The sequence below is a fragment of the Balaenoptera musculus genome, chromosome 2 (genome assembly GCF_009873245.2).
Source record: "Balaenoptera musculus isolate JJ_BM4_2016_0621 chromosome 2, mBalMus1.pri.v3, whole genome shotgun sequence".
Taxonomy (NCBI): domain Eukaryota; kingdom Metazoa; phylum Chordata; class Mammalia; order Artiodactyla; family Balaenopteridae; genus Balaenoptera; species Balaenoptera musculus.
In genome coordinates this window covers 36,823,328-36,840,207 of record NC_045786.1, presented here as the reverse complement: position 1 = coordinate 36,840,207, position 16,880 = coordinate 36,823,328, and the positions used below count along the sequence as shown (strand labels likewise).

General features: G+C 51.1%; 1 protein-coding gene across 2 annotated transcripts in view; it reads left to right on the top strand.

Annotated features, from left to right (window-relative positions):
* Nucleotides 1-6,314: 6,314 nt before the first annotated feature.
* Nucleotides 6,315-16,880, top strand: part of ALPK3 (alpha kinase 3) — a 51,304-nt gene continuing 40,738 nt past the window's right edge. Inside the window, exons 1-3 of one of the 2 annotated variants that reach the window (XM_036842766.1) lie at nt 6,315-6,496; nt 11,592-11,630; nt 15,200-15,321. In XM_036842766.1, coding sequence (XP_036698661.1) covers nt 6,354-6,496; nt 11,592-11,630; nt 15,200-15,321 — 304 coding nt within the window. In that variant the 5' untranslated portion in view covers nt 6,315-6,353. The remainder of the gene's footprint in view (nt 6,497-11,591; nt 11,631-15,199; nt 15,322-16,880) is intronic. The other variant, XM_036842765.1, reaches the window with a different exon arrangement.

The window sequence follows — 16,880 nt, the reverse complement described above, 5'->3', positions numbered from 1 at the left end:
GTTTCATCAAGAAATGTTTCGTGATCACTTTTTTCATACCTTTGCAGGACTATTATATCAAAAAGGAGTTGAGATTTCCTCTGTGTGGCCTCAGAAGGCAGAACAGAATTAGACTCCGTAAAAAGAAGATCCTCCTAAAAATAAAATGGGCCACCTGGAGGAGTAGCATATTTCTAATCCCTGGAGATGTCCATACACAGGCTGGGGGGACCCCCAACAGAAGTGTCCTAGAGAGTGCTGAGGCTTCACAGTGGCAGGACAAGGCTAGAGGTGGAGGCCAAGTTCTCTTCCTGCCAACCCTGAGTGGTCTCTGCCCCCATTTCCTCCCCTCCTCACAGCTGGGGCCACATGTGCTTCCACTCAGACTTCTTCCTACCCCCGACCAGGGACCTCTTCTGACCCCTAGGAGCTCCATAGTGACACTCAGGCACTGGCATCTGGCCACTCTTGTTGGGCAGGCCTGGCTCTGACGTCTGCTTCAGGTCTGGTCGTGGGGACGCTCCTGCTTTGTTCAGGAGGCCAAAGTTTGCACTTTATCACCCAATTCTGGTAACCCATTACTGCTTGAAAACATGACTGGTTTCCTTTGGTCTCTTTTGAGAAGTAAAGGTAGTAAAGGGAAGTGAAAGATAAGGTAAATATTTCAGGGAAAACAAACATTTGATCATCCTCACAGGTTGTGAGGAAGGAGGCCGGGCAGGGGAGGACAGGAAGAGCTGATAGAGCAGAAGTTTGAGCGCCTTGGGAGCAACAGTATACGTTTTGAAGCAGAGGTTAGTGCAACTCAGGAATGATATAGATAGCCTGTCCTCCTTCAAAGTGGAAGTTCTCACCAATGGTCTCACTTTTCCCTGTATTTGGAAGGAACCGTTGACCACTGCAAGCGGGGAAGGTGAGGGGAGGTTGGAATCTTGTTTGGAACAGTTGCTATAGGGAAAGGAAAAGGTCAGATTGGGGAAACGTAAGAGGATTGCCAAGCTGCCTGAGATCGGACTCTGGTTGGAAACCAGAAATGTTGGCCAGCCTCAGAGCGAGAAGCCCACAGCCAGACTCCAGGTTAGGAACCAGCAAGGCAAACTTAGTAGAAGGTCAAGGGGCAAGTGAAATGAGATCCCTGAGGAAAGTACAGTTGTAGTTGAAGTTACTGTCCACTCTACACTGTGTCTGTGTGTAGATGGGGATGCGATGGGCATCATAAAGAAGTCAGGAAGGAACTCATGAGCGGAGAAGTTATGGGGGAGTTGGAGTCTGGAGTTGCCCTAAAGCTGAAGGCAGGCTTGGTACATGGAAGGATAACAGGATGGCATTTTAGAGGTGGAGAAATTCCTCTGACGAGGTTCAAGTGGTGGACATTTGATTGGGTTGCTAAAGGGAGGGGGGGTGAAGGTCTCTGAGAGGATGAAGTCAATGGACCTGCTGTCAGGTTGTTGGCTGAGTTATTAGAGAGGCAGGGGACCAGAGCCTGCTGCACGGCGGCACTCAATGTGAGGTGGCCTGAATTCAATAAGTTCAGGTAGAAGATGATGAGAAATGTGGAATGGTGTCCTGATAGCTAATAAATATGAGGTAACGTATGCCCTTGGCCAATGCTTCAAAGGAGGGTGGATTGTTCCCTTGGAATTTTGTTAGTATTAGAAGAGAGAGAGCTGAGTAGGAAGGGCAGGGATGGGACAAATTCAAAATAAAAGTCATGTTCAAACTCATCCAGACCTTGATGAGAGGAGCTAATGTAGTTGAGTCGCAATGTCCTGGGAGACCCTGTCGTAGTCTGAGAGTAGCTTCCCTTGTTACACTGAGCTAAGGATGTTAATTAACAGTAGCCTGAGATTTTCTTACCACGGGCACCCAGTTTACTCTGGGGCCCCAGGAAGTTCAGAACAATCGGGAGAGGGCATCCTGGCACCAGTAGCAACTTCCTACAACGCTTCATCAGTACTTCTATTTAATAGCAAACACTGACTGCCTTGTATTATGGTTATTTCCAAACACAGAACCACAGCACGCGCTCCTCTGTGCTCTCATGTGCAAACCTCTATTAGAGGATTGATGGCGATTCTGTTTTAATTTTCTGTCTTTCTTTCAGGCTTGAGAGGTTCTCAAGGGTAGAGACTATAACATTCATTTCTGCACCCTCAGTACCGCCATAATGCCTGGAGTGTAGTAGTCAGCAGTGAGACTTAATAAATACTTGCTGAATCAACAGCTATGACCTTCAGGATCATAAAGGATCATGACCTCACTCCTGTTAACAAAGGAGAAAGATAAAGCTCAGGGATGGTGAGCCACTTGCCCAAGGTCACACAGCCACTCAGTGGAAGAGCAGGATTACAACCTGAGTCTCTGGACTTCTAGCCTAGTTCTTGTTAAACAACACTTTACATATCCTCTCTCTCCTGCTAGGCAGTAAATCCAGGAAAGAGACTGTGCCTTTTCCATCTCTTCATCCTTGAACGCCTTGACACTCCTTACTCAGCTGTGCCTGTATCATCATGAAAGTCTGCTTGTTAAATTGGCATATAGCAAGAAGCTGGGAAGGATAGATTATACAATGGATGACAGGAGCAGAATTCAAAAAGAGTCAGATAAGAAGGAAAGGGAACGTGAGATGAAGAACATGAGATTTAACTTTAAAAAACAAAAAGGTGAAAGTTTGCACTTAGGATAAAAAAAGACTTTACAAGCAGGAGTGGGAAAGACTTAGAGGAACAGTGGTTCATGTTGAAAATTTACAGGCTCAGGATCAGTGAAATAATTTGGCTGCCAGAAAAGTTGTTGCTGGGACTTCCCTGGTGGTGCAGTGGATTAGAATCCGCCTGCCAATGCAGGGGACACGGGATAGATCCCTGGTCCGGGAAGATCCCACATGCTGCGGAGCAACTAAGCCCGTGCACCACAACTACTGAGCCTGCGCCCTAGAGCCCGTGAGCTGCAACTACTGAGCCTGCAAGCTGCAACTACTGAGCCCACGTGCCACAACTACTGAAGCCTGCGCACCTAGAGCCTGTGCTCCACAACAAGAGAAGCCACCGTAATGAGAAGGCGGCGCACCACAACGAAGAGTAGCCCCTGCTCGCCACAACTAGAGAAAGCCCGCACACAGCAATGAAGACCCAAGGCAGCCAAAGGAGAAAAAGAAAAGTTGTTGCTAATTGTGTGGAGCCCAGACCCAGAGAGGTGCTAATTCAATCGTGGGCTACTCTGGTTTGACCTCGGTGGGGGTATGTGTGTAACATTTTCAAAAGGAAATTGATAAATTGGAGAGTCACTGGGGTAACTAGCAGCACCATATCCACTGTCATGAGAAATGGCCTAAAAGGGAATTCTAGGTTCTTCATTGTACTAGGCAAGGCCTTCAGGATCTGGCCTCTGCCTAATTCACTTCTCTCTCTGTTTGCTCAAATCCTTTACACTTGAGTGACATGAATGCCAAGCTGCTTCACACCTCCATATCTTTGTGCATACTATTCCCTCATCTGGAATATTCTGTCCACCTGCCCCCACCCACAAGAGTCTATTTGTGAGCGCCTACGCAATTATCAAAACCCTTCTTCAGCTTTAGTTTCTTCCTTGTAAACTGTCCTAACCAAATCCCCAGACACAACTAACCACTCTTTCTTCTATACTTTATGCTCCCCTATGCATGGCTTTATAATTGTACATTTCACCTTGCATTGTATTTTGCTTATATTCCTGTCTCCCCTATGAGACCATAAGATTCTTGAAGGCACAGATCCTGTGACCCTTGCCTCTAGCACATGTGCTGTAGCCTGATACATGGGTAATCACTTTAAAAAATGAACCAAAACTCCAAGCAGGCTTTCAGATATGTGCAGGACTGTCCTGTAGACAACTGAAGAGATTTTTTTTTTTTTTTAAAGGAGGGAAATTCTGACACTTTCTTTTTTATTTATTTATTTATTTATTTATTTATTTATTTATTTATTTATTTATTTATTTATTTATTTATGGCTGTGCTGGGTCTTCGTTTCTGTGTGAGGGCATTCTCTAGTTGTGGCAAGTGGGGGCCACTCTTCATCGCGGTGCGTGGGCCTCTCACTATCGCGGCCTCTCGTTGCGGAGCACAGGCTCCAGACGCGCAGGCTCAGTAATTGTGGCTCACGGGCGTAGTTGCTCTGCGGCATGTGGGATCTTACCAGACCAGGGCGCGAACCCGTGTCCCCTGCATTGGCAGGCGGATTCTCAACCACTGCACCACCAGGGAAGCCCTGAAGAGATTTTAATACGCCCACCTCCAGAGAGCCAAGAACAAGGATGAATGGGGGCATGTGGTCAAATGTGGCAAATTCGGGCTCATTAGAAGACAAGGCTTTAGTATTGGTTAGGACTCTTAGATTCCACTAATAGAAGCCTAACTTGAATCAGCTTGAGCAAAGGGAGAACCTTTTGGGTATGGATTCCAGGAAATGGTTGAACTGCCAAACTGCAGGAAGGCCATGGACAAAGGTGGATCACAGGAACACTTGCAACAAGGCACCTGAAAGCCATCAGGACACTGTACCCCTTGCCTTTGCTTCTCTCTGTGTCAGCTTCCTTCTTCCTCACTGCAGACTGGCCTCCTCCACACAGCAAGAAACATGGCTGCTAAAAGCTGGGACCTTGCAGCTCACAGCTTTCCACCACAGAGGGACAGGTTTTCTTTCCCAATTCCAGGTGAAAACATTTTGGTGAAGAATCTTGATTGACACAGCTTGGGTCTGATGCTTGCTTCTGTGGTCAGGGAGATGGGTACCATGAATAGATTGGCTTGAGTCAGAAGGGAGGGTGCGGGGAGTGGGGGGAAGGGAACATGTAGGATCAAGGCAGTTGCCATTGGAACCACACAGTGAAAGTGAAGGAAGAGCCATTTCCAAAAGGAGTGGGGATGTGAGTGTAGCTTCTAGAACAGAGAGGTTGTACTCCTTTGCTCCAACTTTCTTTCTTTCTTTCTTTCTGGCTGCGTTGGATCTTTGTTGCTGTGGGTGGGCTTTCTCTAGCTGCGGCGAGCAGGGGCTACTCTTTGTTGTAGTACGCAGGCTTCTCATTGCGGTGGCTTCTCTTGTGGAGCACGGGCTCTAGGTGTGTGGGCTTCAGTAGTTGTGGCACTCGGGATCAGTATTTGTGGCTCATAGGCTCTAGGGCGCAGGCTCAGTAGTTGTGGCGCAGGGGCTTAGTTGCTCTGCGGCACGTGGGATCTTCCCGGACCAGGGCTCGAACCTGTGTCCCCTGCATTGGCAGGCGGATTCTTAACCACTGCACCACCAGGGAAGCCCTCCAACTTTCTAATAATTATAACCATCCAGCTCCAGGTACTTTCTGGATGCTCTCAAGGATGTAGGAGACGAAAGAATGGGTAAACAGACTGTGGTCATTCCCAATATTTACAACCAGGTTTACACAGTGCTTAGAATTTTGCTCTCAGAAATTGTTGAATGACTGTTTTTCTGGGCATTAGGACTCAGCCCATTTCCCCCTCGGGTGCTGGGAAATCGAGACTGAACAGGGTGGAGAAGGGGGTTCAATTATTCTAGAGGTGTTTACTGAACCCTTAATCTACTAGATAATGGAGAGGAACATTCTGAGGAGTACTGGCCTCCTCGGGAACTGAGGTCACTTATGCAGGTATGTGGGTTTGGGTTTGTCTAAGTGCTGGATCAACAGCCACTGGCAAGGCCAGGGTCAGTCAGGGCTGCTGCCAGCAAGAGGGGCGGGTCCCTGGCTCCCTGGTCTCCCACTGGATCCAGGCCCGCAGGTTCCGAGCAGCTTTTCCGCCCCCTCGCCCCCGGCTTCTTTGGCCTTCCAGGGCTTTGGGTCGCACACCCCACGCAGCTCCTTGGGTACTTCTGCACCTTCCCCTTGGCAAAGGCCGAAGGGCCCGAGCTTCCACACCTGCGAAACGGGGCGCGAGCAGGGAAGGAAGGTTGGCAGGACGCCTGGGTCCTAGGGACCTGGTGAGGGGCATATGCTTGGTCTCCTTTCAAGAACCGCACCCCCCTTTCCCCTCTAGCTCCGGGAGGCCTCCTCGGGCGGCTGGCCCCGACGCCAGGGCGGCTGCGGGCGCGGAGGGGGCGCTCCACACACGTCGGGCGGTGGGCTGAGGGAAGGAATCGGCGGACCCTCAGGCAGGGCCTGGCGGGGCTGGCGAGGCCCCCGCGGCCCGGCGCCCCCCGGCGCCTCGGAGGCCGCGCTGGCCGGGCCGGGGGAGGGACAGCAGCAGGTGACGACGGCCGGGCCCGCGGCTATAAATAGGGGCGCGCGTCTGCCGCGGGCGGGAGCTGCGGCCGGCGGCGCGGGCCTGGCGGGCGGGGGCCTGGAGAAAGGGCAGGGGCCGGCTGCGGGCGCGGGCCGGCAGCAGCATGGGGTCGCGGAGGGCCCCCGGCCGCGGCTGGGGCTCGGGCGGACGGTCCGGGGCGGGGGGCGACGGCGAGGACGACGGGCCCATGTGGATCCCCAGCCCCGCCAGCCGCAGCTACCTGCTCAGCGTGCGGCCTGAGACCAGGTGAGTCGCGCCCTGGGGGCCTGGCTGGGCCGGGGCGGCGCGTCGGGAGGACGGAGGCCTTCGGATGGGCCCCTGGCGCGCCGGCCCGAGGCCTGGGGACATGGTCAGGCCGGACCGGCCCTCACGGCCCCTCACGGCTCCCCTGACCTCTCATGGCCCGTAGGCCTCTAGCCTCCGACAATGCGAGGCTCTGGGGACGAGGAAGGCCCTACTTTGGGGTGATTCACAGGGGCCTGAAGGCTCTCCTCATCTCCCCTACCTCACCCTCGCCCCTCGCTCAGCTACTCCCGGGCCTCGGATTCCACAGCTCGAGATAAGGAAAGCCAGAGAGGCTGACATTCCTGCCGGCTGGAAGGGAGGGGGAGAACATTCTCGGGGGTGGGCAGGGGAGAGGGGGAGGTGGGGGGCGCTAGGGGCACTGCCCTGAAGGGGGCTGCTTAGCTCCGGATTCAGTGGAAAAAATAAACTCTGCAAAGAAGGGTCTTCCTCTGGGCCCAGGACTTTGGTCTTCCCCGGGATCTTGGTGGGGGCTGGTGAGGTGAAGGGGTGGCTCGAGGTGCTGGTCGGCCCTGCCTGAAGATTCAGAGCTTGTGGCTCTGAGGAAGCCAATTGCCCTGCCCAGTCTGGGGGAATGGGATGCCAAGGGAAGGGGCCGAAATGATGAGCCATTTACTCCCCTTCCAAGAATTAAAGAGGTGTGGATGCTTTGTTTTAGGAGCTAGGCTACCCACCCGTGTAAAGACTTGCAGACAATAGAGGGGCATTTTGGCACTCAAAGGCACACAGACACACAGGGACACGTGCATTAACGTGGAGACGGACACTTCCTGTCCCCTCTGGGCAGCTTAGTTTCCCTCCAACTCTGGAGTCTATTCCAAAGGGAATTGTGATGGTTGGCTATTGGGTTAGTGGTTGTGTCCCAGCCCCAGAACTTGTCTTACCGTAGGTTACACAGAAAACAGCCAGTCCTCTGAGAAGCTGTCTGGAGACTTCTTGTCCTCCGTTCTTAAAACAGCACAAAAACAGACATCAAGGACATTCAGGAAAAGTCCCAGGCACTTCCTCGTGGATTGGCTGAGTTCTGTTGACCTTGGAGTTGGAAAAGTTCAAATGTAACTGGAACCGGTTTCTGCATAAAACTCGTCAAATGGTGTCACATGTCTGGGGCAGGGCTGAGGGCTGGTGTTAGTGACTGAGTCAGACTCGACAAGGTCCCTGGCTGCCAGGAAAGAATGCCCCTTCCTCCTAGCCACTGGCTCTATGGAAAAACTGGAATGACATTTGTATATTTACTCCAGTCCATGGTGAAGCTGACTGCCTTCCAGGAGCCTCACGCTTGTCTCATACTTGTCACAGTGATTTGTCTGGGCTTTGCCTCCTGTGTCTGGCCTTTGTCAATACCAGTGGAACAAGGAGAAGCGGGAAGCAGGGCCCTTCTCAGAGACAGCATTGGGGTGGCTTGAAAACCAGGCAGAATTGGGAGGGCAGGGGATCTGGGCTGTTAGGAAAAAGGCTGGAGAGTGGACACATGTCCACTCTCCAGCTGCCACCTGAAAAGTTGTATGGTAGATACAATTGCACGTGTGATGAGCGCAAAGCAGTGTGTCAGCCTGAGAACTGCAAGTGGGTTTGAAATGTCTGGCTTAAGTCCCTTTGGACCTAAGTGAGAATGTTCTTAAATGGAGACTCTTTTCATAAAGTGTTTGGAGGGGCAGGGCTGGGGCAGTGGGAGAGAGGGTTTTCTAGCCCAGGACTGTGGGCTGTGGTTTTGCCTCTGCCAGCTGGCCACAGACTCCCGCCCCGCCCCCAGTCCTGAGGGACAAAGAAGACTAGGTTTCTCTTACCTCTGGAAAAACCTCTGGCCAAAGAGGGGAGACTGTGAAAGTGAATGGGGCTGTGTTGGGTACTTGGGGCGGAGGCAGTTCACAGCTGTCTATCAAGGCCTGATTCCTGTGTTAGAGCAGGCAACCATATAGTCTTCTGTCTCTCAGAGCAACCTGACTGCCTGTGGGGGTGGGAAGAGGGCCCAAGAGATGGAGGAGAAAGAGGGTCCCTTGAGGACTTTGCCAGCTAACCCTGGCTCCAGCCTAGATGAGCCCTGACTATCCAAGAATTCTGATCGAGAGGCAGGTTCTGTCCCACTCACGCTTGGCTTCAGTGTTTTCAGGTCTACCTTGATACACACCTATCACGGAGCTTGTGAGTCATCATTCTCATGGGACCTTGGGAGGGTGGGCTGCCCCTGGGAGCCAGGCCACCAGAAGCCTTGGCCCAGGTCTAGAACCTGTCTTCCTGTGCATACCTTTCCTTCCTCCAACCCTGGAGGGATTTCCAGTCCATAGTCAGCTCAAGGATATTTCCAGTACCCCTGGGGTCAGAGGTCCAACATGCAAGTAATCCCCCCAAACTGTAGGCCCTCCCTCCTAGGGCAACCAGCCTCTAGGACCTCACCCCTATAGGAAGGTGGGGCCTGGGTAAGCTAGCGTAGGTTAAGGAACCACAGTCGGGTGGATGCAGTTATAACTAACTTGCTTCCAAGGGACACTTAGAAGTTCCAGAAGTCTCTGACCCCTCATTTCTTGGACGCTCTGGTCCAGGTGGGCTCGGAGGAGCAGCTTTGTGACACCTCTTCTATTCTGCTTGGGTCAGGCAGGTTGTCTAGGGCTTTCAGGGAAACTGAGGCATCAGGCCAGGACTTTCTGAGGGCCTTTTATGTCCCAGAATATATGAAAGCCAGGAAGAATGGGAGGCCCCAGCTTCCAGGGCCAGTCCTGGTGCCCCGCGCTGCCACCCCCTCTCCCCCCAGGCCTACTTTTCTCCTTTATGAAGAGACCTTTCCTTCCTGGGCCCTGAATTTCCATTCTATATAATGAAGGTATCATTAAGAACTCTTTTAGGCCTTTCTACCCCAACATTTGATGCCTCTAATTCTGACCCACTCACAGTCAGTAAATGGGGAGTTCCCTTCCTGGGTGAGAGCCCTGAACCTACCTCTGGCTCAGTCAGCAGCACACAGGCACCTTCTGAAGACAAGGTGCCTCCACGGCCCAGGACTCCTCCTGACATGGCTAATTATGTAAGGGTGAGGCCTAGAGAAAGCAGGATGATGGGGCCAGGGAGCAGAGCATCACAACCAGCCCTAGAGAGAGCCAAGGAGGGGGCACTATCACAGTTCAGATCCTTGCCCACTTGCAGGTGGAACCTATCATTTTCTGTCTGAATTAGAGAGCTGATTCTCTCCCTCTCCTTCCTAGGGAAGAAATCCAGACCCAACAAAGGAGAAATCTCTCCATTCTGAGGAGAAAGGCAAAGGAAGTTCATGGTCAGGAAAGGATGGAGTTGGCCAGTGCCTTGAAACCATGGGAGGTGTGCCCTCTTGGCCTCCAGAGGATTTTTAAAGCTGTGAGCAAAGGCAGCTGCATTCTGGAGCAGCAGCTCCCTCTGGGGGGCAGGACCCTTCCAGGCTGAAAGATATACTTCCCTTCTCTCCCTCCCTCCCCTTCCCTCTTTCTCGCTCTTTCTTCCATAAAACAGAGGTTGAAGACCCACTGTATGCCTGGCACTGTGCCAAGAGCTACAGAAGCTACAAGAGCTAGGTTTGAAGGCTGGGTAGGCAGCATTTAGATGAGCAGAAGGAAAGAGGGAGGGCTTTCCAAGCAGAGAGGACAGAAGTGAAGTCTCAGAGACCAGGAATGGACCTGTCCATGCCAGTTAGGCGACAGGTCTGGTTACAGTGGAACCTGAGTATTGGGAAGTAGAGAACTGTGTGATGGGGTGTGAGTAGGTGAGGGAGGGCCTTAAGTGCCCAGTCAAGGAGTTGAGACTCAATAAAATACACAGTGGGGGGATTGTAGGTTTTTTTTTTTTTTTTTTTCAGAGAGGTGGTGTGATGAGGGGTGAAGGAGAAGGGGATTGTGTGCTCATCCAATATGGAGCCACGAGGGTCTAGATCAGAACACAGCAGCAGGAATAGAAAAGGAGAAAGAAGGGCCTAGAATTATTGACTAACTGGACTTGGGAGGGAGAAGGAGGAGTCCAAAATGGCAGATTTACAGCTTCGGGAGAGTGCTGGTAGTATCCACAAACCCAGGAGCACTGGCGTGGAAACCATGTTTTGGGGTAGAGGATGAGTTTGGTTTTTTTGGTTATAAAGATACAGGCTGTCAGTGGTTAGAGGTGCAGACAGAGTTCCACTGAGCAGACTGGACTGCTGATAACGAAGGGAGAGCTATTCTCATGGTGGGGACAGACTGAAGGCAGTGAGTGTGGTTGGGTGGCCCCTGAGATCTCCCAGAGAGCAGTGGGAGATCGTGGCCCTAGACTCCACTGGAGATATTTGTGTTAGGAAAAGTGGAGGCAGAGGCAAAAGTTGACTCATATCAAGTGGGCTGGATCTCCACTAAGGGGCAGCTCTGTGTGAGTCCTCACCCCCCAGTGGCCTACACAGCCCCTAGCTGGTGTCCGCTTTCAGCTGCCCCGGGGCAGGAGGGATGATCAGGGCCTCTAAGTGTAAAGGGCCTTGTGCTGGTCTGACCGAACTGGGTGCCTCCTAGCTCCTGAATTAACTGCTTTGTTCTTCTCCTGTTCTTCACTCTCCCAGTTGGTTTGCCTTGCGTGGTCAACCGTACTTTAACATATTAATGGGTGTTCTCCAAGCCACCTGTCTCCTTCCCAGCCTGTGAAGGGATTTCCAGGAACCGGGGCTCTTCTCCTCAAAAAGGCCGAGGGTTGAAGCAGGAGCTGCCCCCAAGCTGGCGTGCTGCAGAGTGGGGAACCGTGCCAGGAAGCCATAAGTGATTCAAGGACCTGGGACACACCTTTCTCAAAGCTCAGCCCCTGGGGGCCTCCTTCCTGCCTAACCATTTCCCTGGACTCTGTTGCATTTAACGAGCTCTTGGTTTCAGATACATTTGTGTCGGGTGGTAAGGCCACTTGCTAACTGGAGCAGGCCAACTAAGACAGCTGGTCCCTTTTAATAGAAAAGCCCTTGGGCCCCAGATGGTGGCCGATTAATACTTTGCCGACTGTTGTTGATTTCTCCTCCTCCTCTCCTTGCTTTTTTGGCCTAATGATTCCATTTGCTGTTTTTGCTTAGCTTATCAAGCAACCGGTTGTCTCACCCCAGCTCTGGAAGGTAAACGCACCATTGCATTACATTTCTCTGACTGCTTTTTTTCTTGGGTCTGGGCATTGAGGGGCCTCTGGGTGACTGCTTTTGCACTAACCAGGCTGCATGGGGTGAGGGGAAGGTGGAGGGTGGTTGGGGAGGGTGTGAGAGGGCACTCATGTGAGCATGGGTCTCACAGGGGCTAGAGTTGATGCCTGCATGGACCATCTGAAAGGGGTGCTGGGACCCAGAAATAGTCAAGTGTCCCTGAGATGCCTGCAACTGTATCTCTGTGCCCCTGGGAGAGGCACCATGGGACCAGAACAGAGAACCACCAGTCATGTGCCCCATTTCTCCCCCATCCTAGGCTTTCATGGTTTTTGTAACCACATATCTAGGTTTGAAACCTTTTTGTTTATCTTCTAACCATGGCTGCTTCCTTAAAAAAAAATTTTTTTTTCTCAGTCCCTTAAGTTCTCCTTCTGTCATCTCTTTCTCCCAATTTCCCTTTCCTTTGGCTCCTCTCCACCTCTGCAGGCTGTGAACCCTGTAAGGTCAGGGAATACCATGTTAGTGTATTCCTGCATTAACTTGTTCTCTGAATCTGTTTCAGAGACAGATCGGGGCCTGAGCAGGCCCACGGTCTGGGTTTGCCTGTTGAATGACTGTCCTCTTGCCTCCTTAGCTGGGGACAGCTCTCCACCCCTGGCTGAACTGACAATTATGATCAAAATGGGAACGTTTCCTGGCTACTTCCAACCACTTGGGCCTCATCCCCGACTCTGGTAGATTTGGGGAGAGTTGGCTGCAGTTTCTTTACACAGAGAAAGATTTCTGCATAGCTAACTGGTTTCTGAATAGCTAATAATTAGTGTCTACCATGTATGTTTCCTGTGATAGGCAAGAATACTGAGAGAACTTTGTTCTGGGTGGCTCACTGTCTGAAGGGGTAGAAGAGAGGGTATCACAACTAATTCAAAGCAGAGTGTGGTAAGTGCTAAAAGAGAGAGGGTCTTGGAAGTCTATTTAAAGCAAGGTAAATAACTAAACCTAAGGGCAGGGTTAGGTTCCTTTGAACATGTTGAAAACCAGTGATGATTCTGGTGTTCTATAGAGACACATGATTAGGCTGTGATATCCTCATGAAGTCACAGAATTGGAAGGACCTGGAGGTGTCAGGGTGGGACCAGACCATTTTCAGATGCATGGACTTCCTGGCTTTCCAAGGGACAGGAAGCAGCAGACTCAGAGTCCATCCCATGTCTGAGTGGTTTGGAAAATGAGAACAGAAAGTGGGTGACATTCAGTAGAATATGATAGTATATGCAGTGACTCTCCCTGTCCCCCCAAATGTACCCCCGATCTACTCTCCTAGAGGGCATTCTTCTAACTATACTTTTCAGCAGTTAATATAGTTAATAATATAGTTAGGACCTAGTCTGGAAAGTTTGAGAAGATAAGCATTCTTTCTTATTCAAAAAAAGTAATGAAATAACATAACTACCTGTTGTTGAATATCTAGTGTGAGCACTTGTCTCTGCAGATTTTCTTAAAGCATAATTTTCCTGTTTTCTCACTTACCCAGTAGCTTATTTTCTTAGATTTGCCCAAGCAGCTTCATCCCTAAGAGCCTAAGCTGAATATGAGATCCAGGCTCATGTTCATGAGTAGGGTAGGATTCAAATTATGTAGGGAGGACATAATTAGGTTGTTTTGAATTAGTTGCAAAATCATAGAAGTCTGATTACTTTTGGCATGGCAGTTTCCTTTAGAAACTGTTGGTTGGGATTTGGTATTCCCCAAAGTCAGAAATTGCTGCTAGTATGTGAGCAGCAAGAAACGTTTTCAGATGTAATTCCCAAGTGTCAGGGAGTTGATAGTCTAGGTCCTGAAGGACCCTCTATTTTGAATGGATTAAAAAGGAAAGGAAAGGACAGTAAGTTCTTACAACAGTAAGTTGTAAGAAGACAGTTCTTACAACCGTAAGTAAGTAACTAATAAGTTACTTAGGTTCCAGGTGAGAGTGTGGCAGGGAGTGTTATGGCAGCCTTAACTGCAGTCTCAGCTCAAGCGTTCAGGCACGTGAGAAGTTGGGATCCCCTTTCTGGGTAGTCTTTGTGGGGGAGGACTCCTGTCAACTGCTCAAAGGCCCAGGCATCTGCATTCCTGTATAGAAACCATGGCTGGACCCCCTCAGTCCAGAAGTCTTACTTGATTCCAGATACTCTTCCTGGGATGTGACCTTTCTCCTCAAACTCAAGTCCAGAATGATAACCACAGAAATGATAAATTGAATGTAGAGCCCTCCCCACAAAGTAGGGTTTAGCTCCTATTTGCTTGTGTTCCCACAGACTCTTACCTGCTCCTGGTGGAGAGATTACAGGCAGACACACACTGCCCGCGGGCGACCACCCCCTCCTCTGAGGCTCAGGGAAAGGCAGCTCTGAATGATTTGTCTTCCCCCCCAACACAGTTCCTCCTGCTCCTCTTCACGTTACCCCTTACAGTCCTCCCTGCTGCTCACAAGAGGGTGTGTGAGTTGGGAGGGGGAGGAGGGCTGGGCACGGCTTGTGCACCACACAACCTGGCTATGTGGTTACACGTCACGCCTAGGGATGCATTGTGTCTCTGCTGGCCCATGAAAGGGTCTGGCATGGTGGTTTGCTCGTGTGTGCAGGCAGGAGAGGACTGTAAATGCTGAGCAGTGCTGGTGAGTCTGTGCTGGACTCAGTGAGCCCACAAATGCCCCTGAGTCCTGGAAGATGGACTATCACGAGGGAACTAAAAGCCCTGGCTTTTGCAGTGGTGGATCTGTTTGTGATATGGCGGTCTTGCTGGTTGGTCCTGGAGCTGCCAGCCATGTATTCACTTGAGCATGTGGATCTAAGGGGGGAGCAAGGGAGCCCTGACTGGCTTTCCACTGGAAGTCCATAGCCCTCTTTAGGGTGAGAATTCATTTGAGTCTTTCTTTTCTTGTACTCCTAGGAGCTAGAGGCCACCATTGTGTCTAGACCCCTGGCATTGGCCAGCTTATTCTTTGTCTACTATAGGTCTATGCTCACAAACGCAGGGGCTTTTCTTCTGAGCCTAAGCTTTAGGAGAGGCCCCTGAGCTCCTAGGACCTATGTATACATGGGGTTGGCTCGCTTTTCCCTCTGTGGCATGAATGGAGGCTCTGCTGTGCTGGGGTCTCCATCTCTGAGGCTGGGCCTATCCATGTGTGTGTCTCCCCCATGCACGAGCTTCCCTGGAGATGAAAGGTGGAGTGTGAAGCAAGACTTCCCAATAAGGATGGAATGGGGATGCCAGGACTGGTGGTCTGGCATGCTCAGGAGTCTGGTCCATGGTCAGATGCTGCCTACTGTAATGGGTCTGGGTCAGGATCCCATTCAGCCCCTTGGTAACTTCCCTGCTCCCAACCTGGCCAAGAGGCCTAGGCTCTCTTGAGGAAAGACTTGCCCAGGTGCTGGAGCCATGGCCACGAGATGACGGATGGACATGGTAAGATTTAAGCTGCCTTGGGCAACACCGGGGTGTGGCATAACGCGGCGGAGGTGGGAGAAAGGCTGCTCTGAATAGTTCTTTGCCTTTCCTAGGAGCACCTTCTGCTCCATCATTGCTCAGCTAACAGAGGAGACCCAGCCGCTATTTGAGACCACGCTCAAGTCCCGGGCTGTGTCCGAGGACAGCGACGTTAGATTCACCTGCATCGTCACAGGTAATGAGGCCATCTGTATGATCCATGCCGGGGCTGCTGCACAGGTCAGGGTCTAAGGGGGCTGTGGGGACAGGCATGGAGAGGGGTTGGCTGTGTGCACAAAACTGTGCCAGTTGACATTTGTCTTCTTAGCTTTCTCTCCAGTTTCATCTCCCTGTGTGGGCTGGGGTCCCTTTCTCCTCCCATTCTGGAGCCACATATACACCCTGCTCATCTTCAAAACTTGTCTTCTGTAAAGGTTCCTCACCCTCAGGCATACATACACGACTGATGAATCTTATTCCAAGGAAAGAAGCTCTCCAGTCGAAAGAGGTTTTCAAGGCTACTCCTCAAATATCCCCATTTTACAGTTGAGTAGTTTGAAACTTGGGAGTCTCAAGCCTGAGAGACAATAATGTATAGTGATTCTGACTGCAGACCCTGGAGACAGACTGCCTGGCTTGGAATGCTGGCTTGTCCCCTTTCCAATTATGTGATGCCGAGCACCTCACCTGCAAAGTGGGGATGATAATAGTATGAATACATGAAAAGCATTTGGAATAATACCTGGCATACAGTAAGTACCATATAAGTGTTAGAAGTGAAGACTATGATGTGTGCATTTCACTGAACTCCGTGGTGGAATTTGAAGCAACAGTTTGGCAGACTAGGAAGCAGAGAGATACTCCTTGGAGGGGAGAATAAAGGGGTGAGGGTACTGGGAAGCTGGCCCTGGGCATTGTATCCCTCCCCCAGACGTCCCAGCAGTGGCTCCATTGCACTAACCCCACCTGCTTCAGGGCCTGCAGGACTCACCAACGGGTGCCTACCTCTCCCAGCTCTGCAGCCACCAGGTCAAGATTCCCTCCAAGAGCCCATTTTTTTTCAGTAAATCAAGGGCGTTGGTGGTTTCCAGCTATGACATGCCCTGATTCTGGGGGACCTGTCTGCCCCAGCCAGCTAAACATCTTCTCTGGGACTGGGTTCCCCTGGGCAGTTTTCACCTTGCCCAGAACCCTCTGTGCTAAAAGCTGAGAACTCTTCCGAGGGACGCAGAGATGCGCCTGCATCCCTTAACTTTGTACAGCATAACACCTTTTGCAACGTTTATCTGTTTCCATTGTTGTCAAATTCTTACAAAACCCTGTGAAGTCAGTGCTATTATTAGTCAAATTTTATAAAGGAGGAAACTAGAATCGGTTAGGTGACTTGCCAAAGCCCACAAACCTGGTGAAGAGGAGAAGCTGCTTTTGCTCTCTGCAACATCTGATGCTGCTTGCTTATGCCTGCATCTGCTATGTTACTGTGCTTCTCTGCTTCCCCTCACTTATCTTCTTTATTTATTTATTTATTTATTGGGTCTTCATTGCTGCACACGGGCTTTTTCTAGTTGCGGTAAGCCAGGGATACTCTTGGTTGTGGTGTGTGGGCTTCTCATTGTAGTGGCTTCTCTTGTTGTGGAGCATGGGCTCTAGGCACGCGAGCTTCAGTAGTTGTGGCACACGGGCTCAGTAGCTGTGGCTCGCGGGCTCTAGAGCGCAGGCTCAGTAGTTGTGGCGCACGGGTTTAGTTGCTCCGTG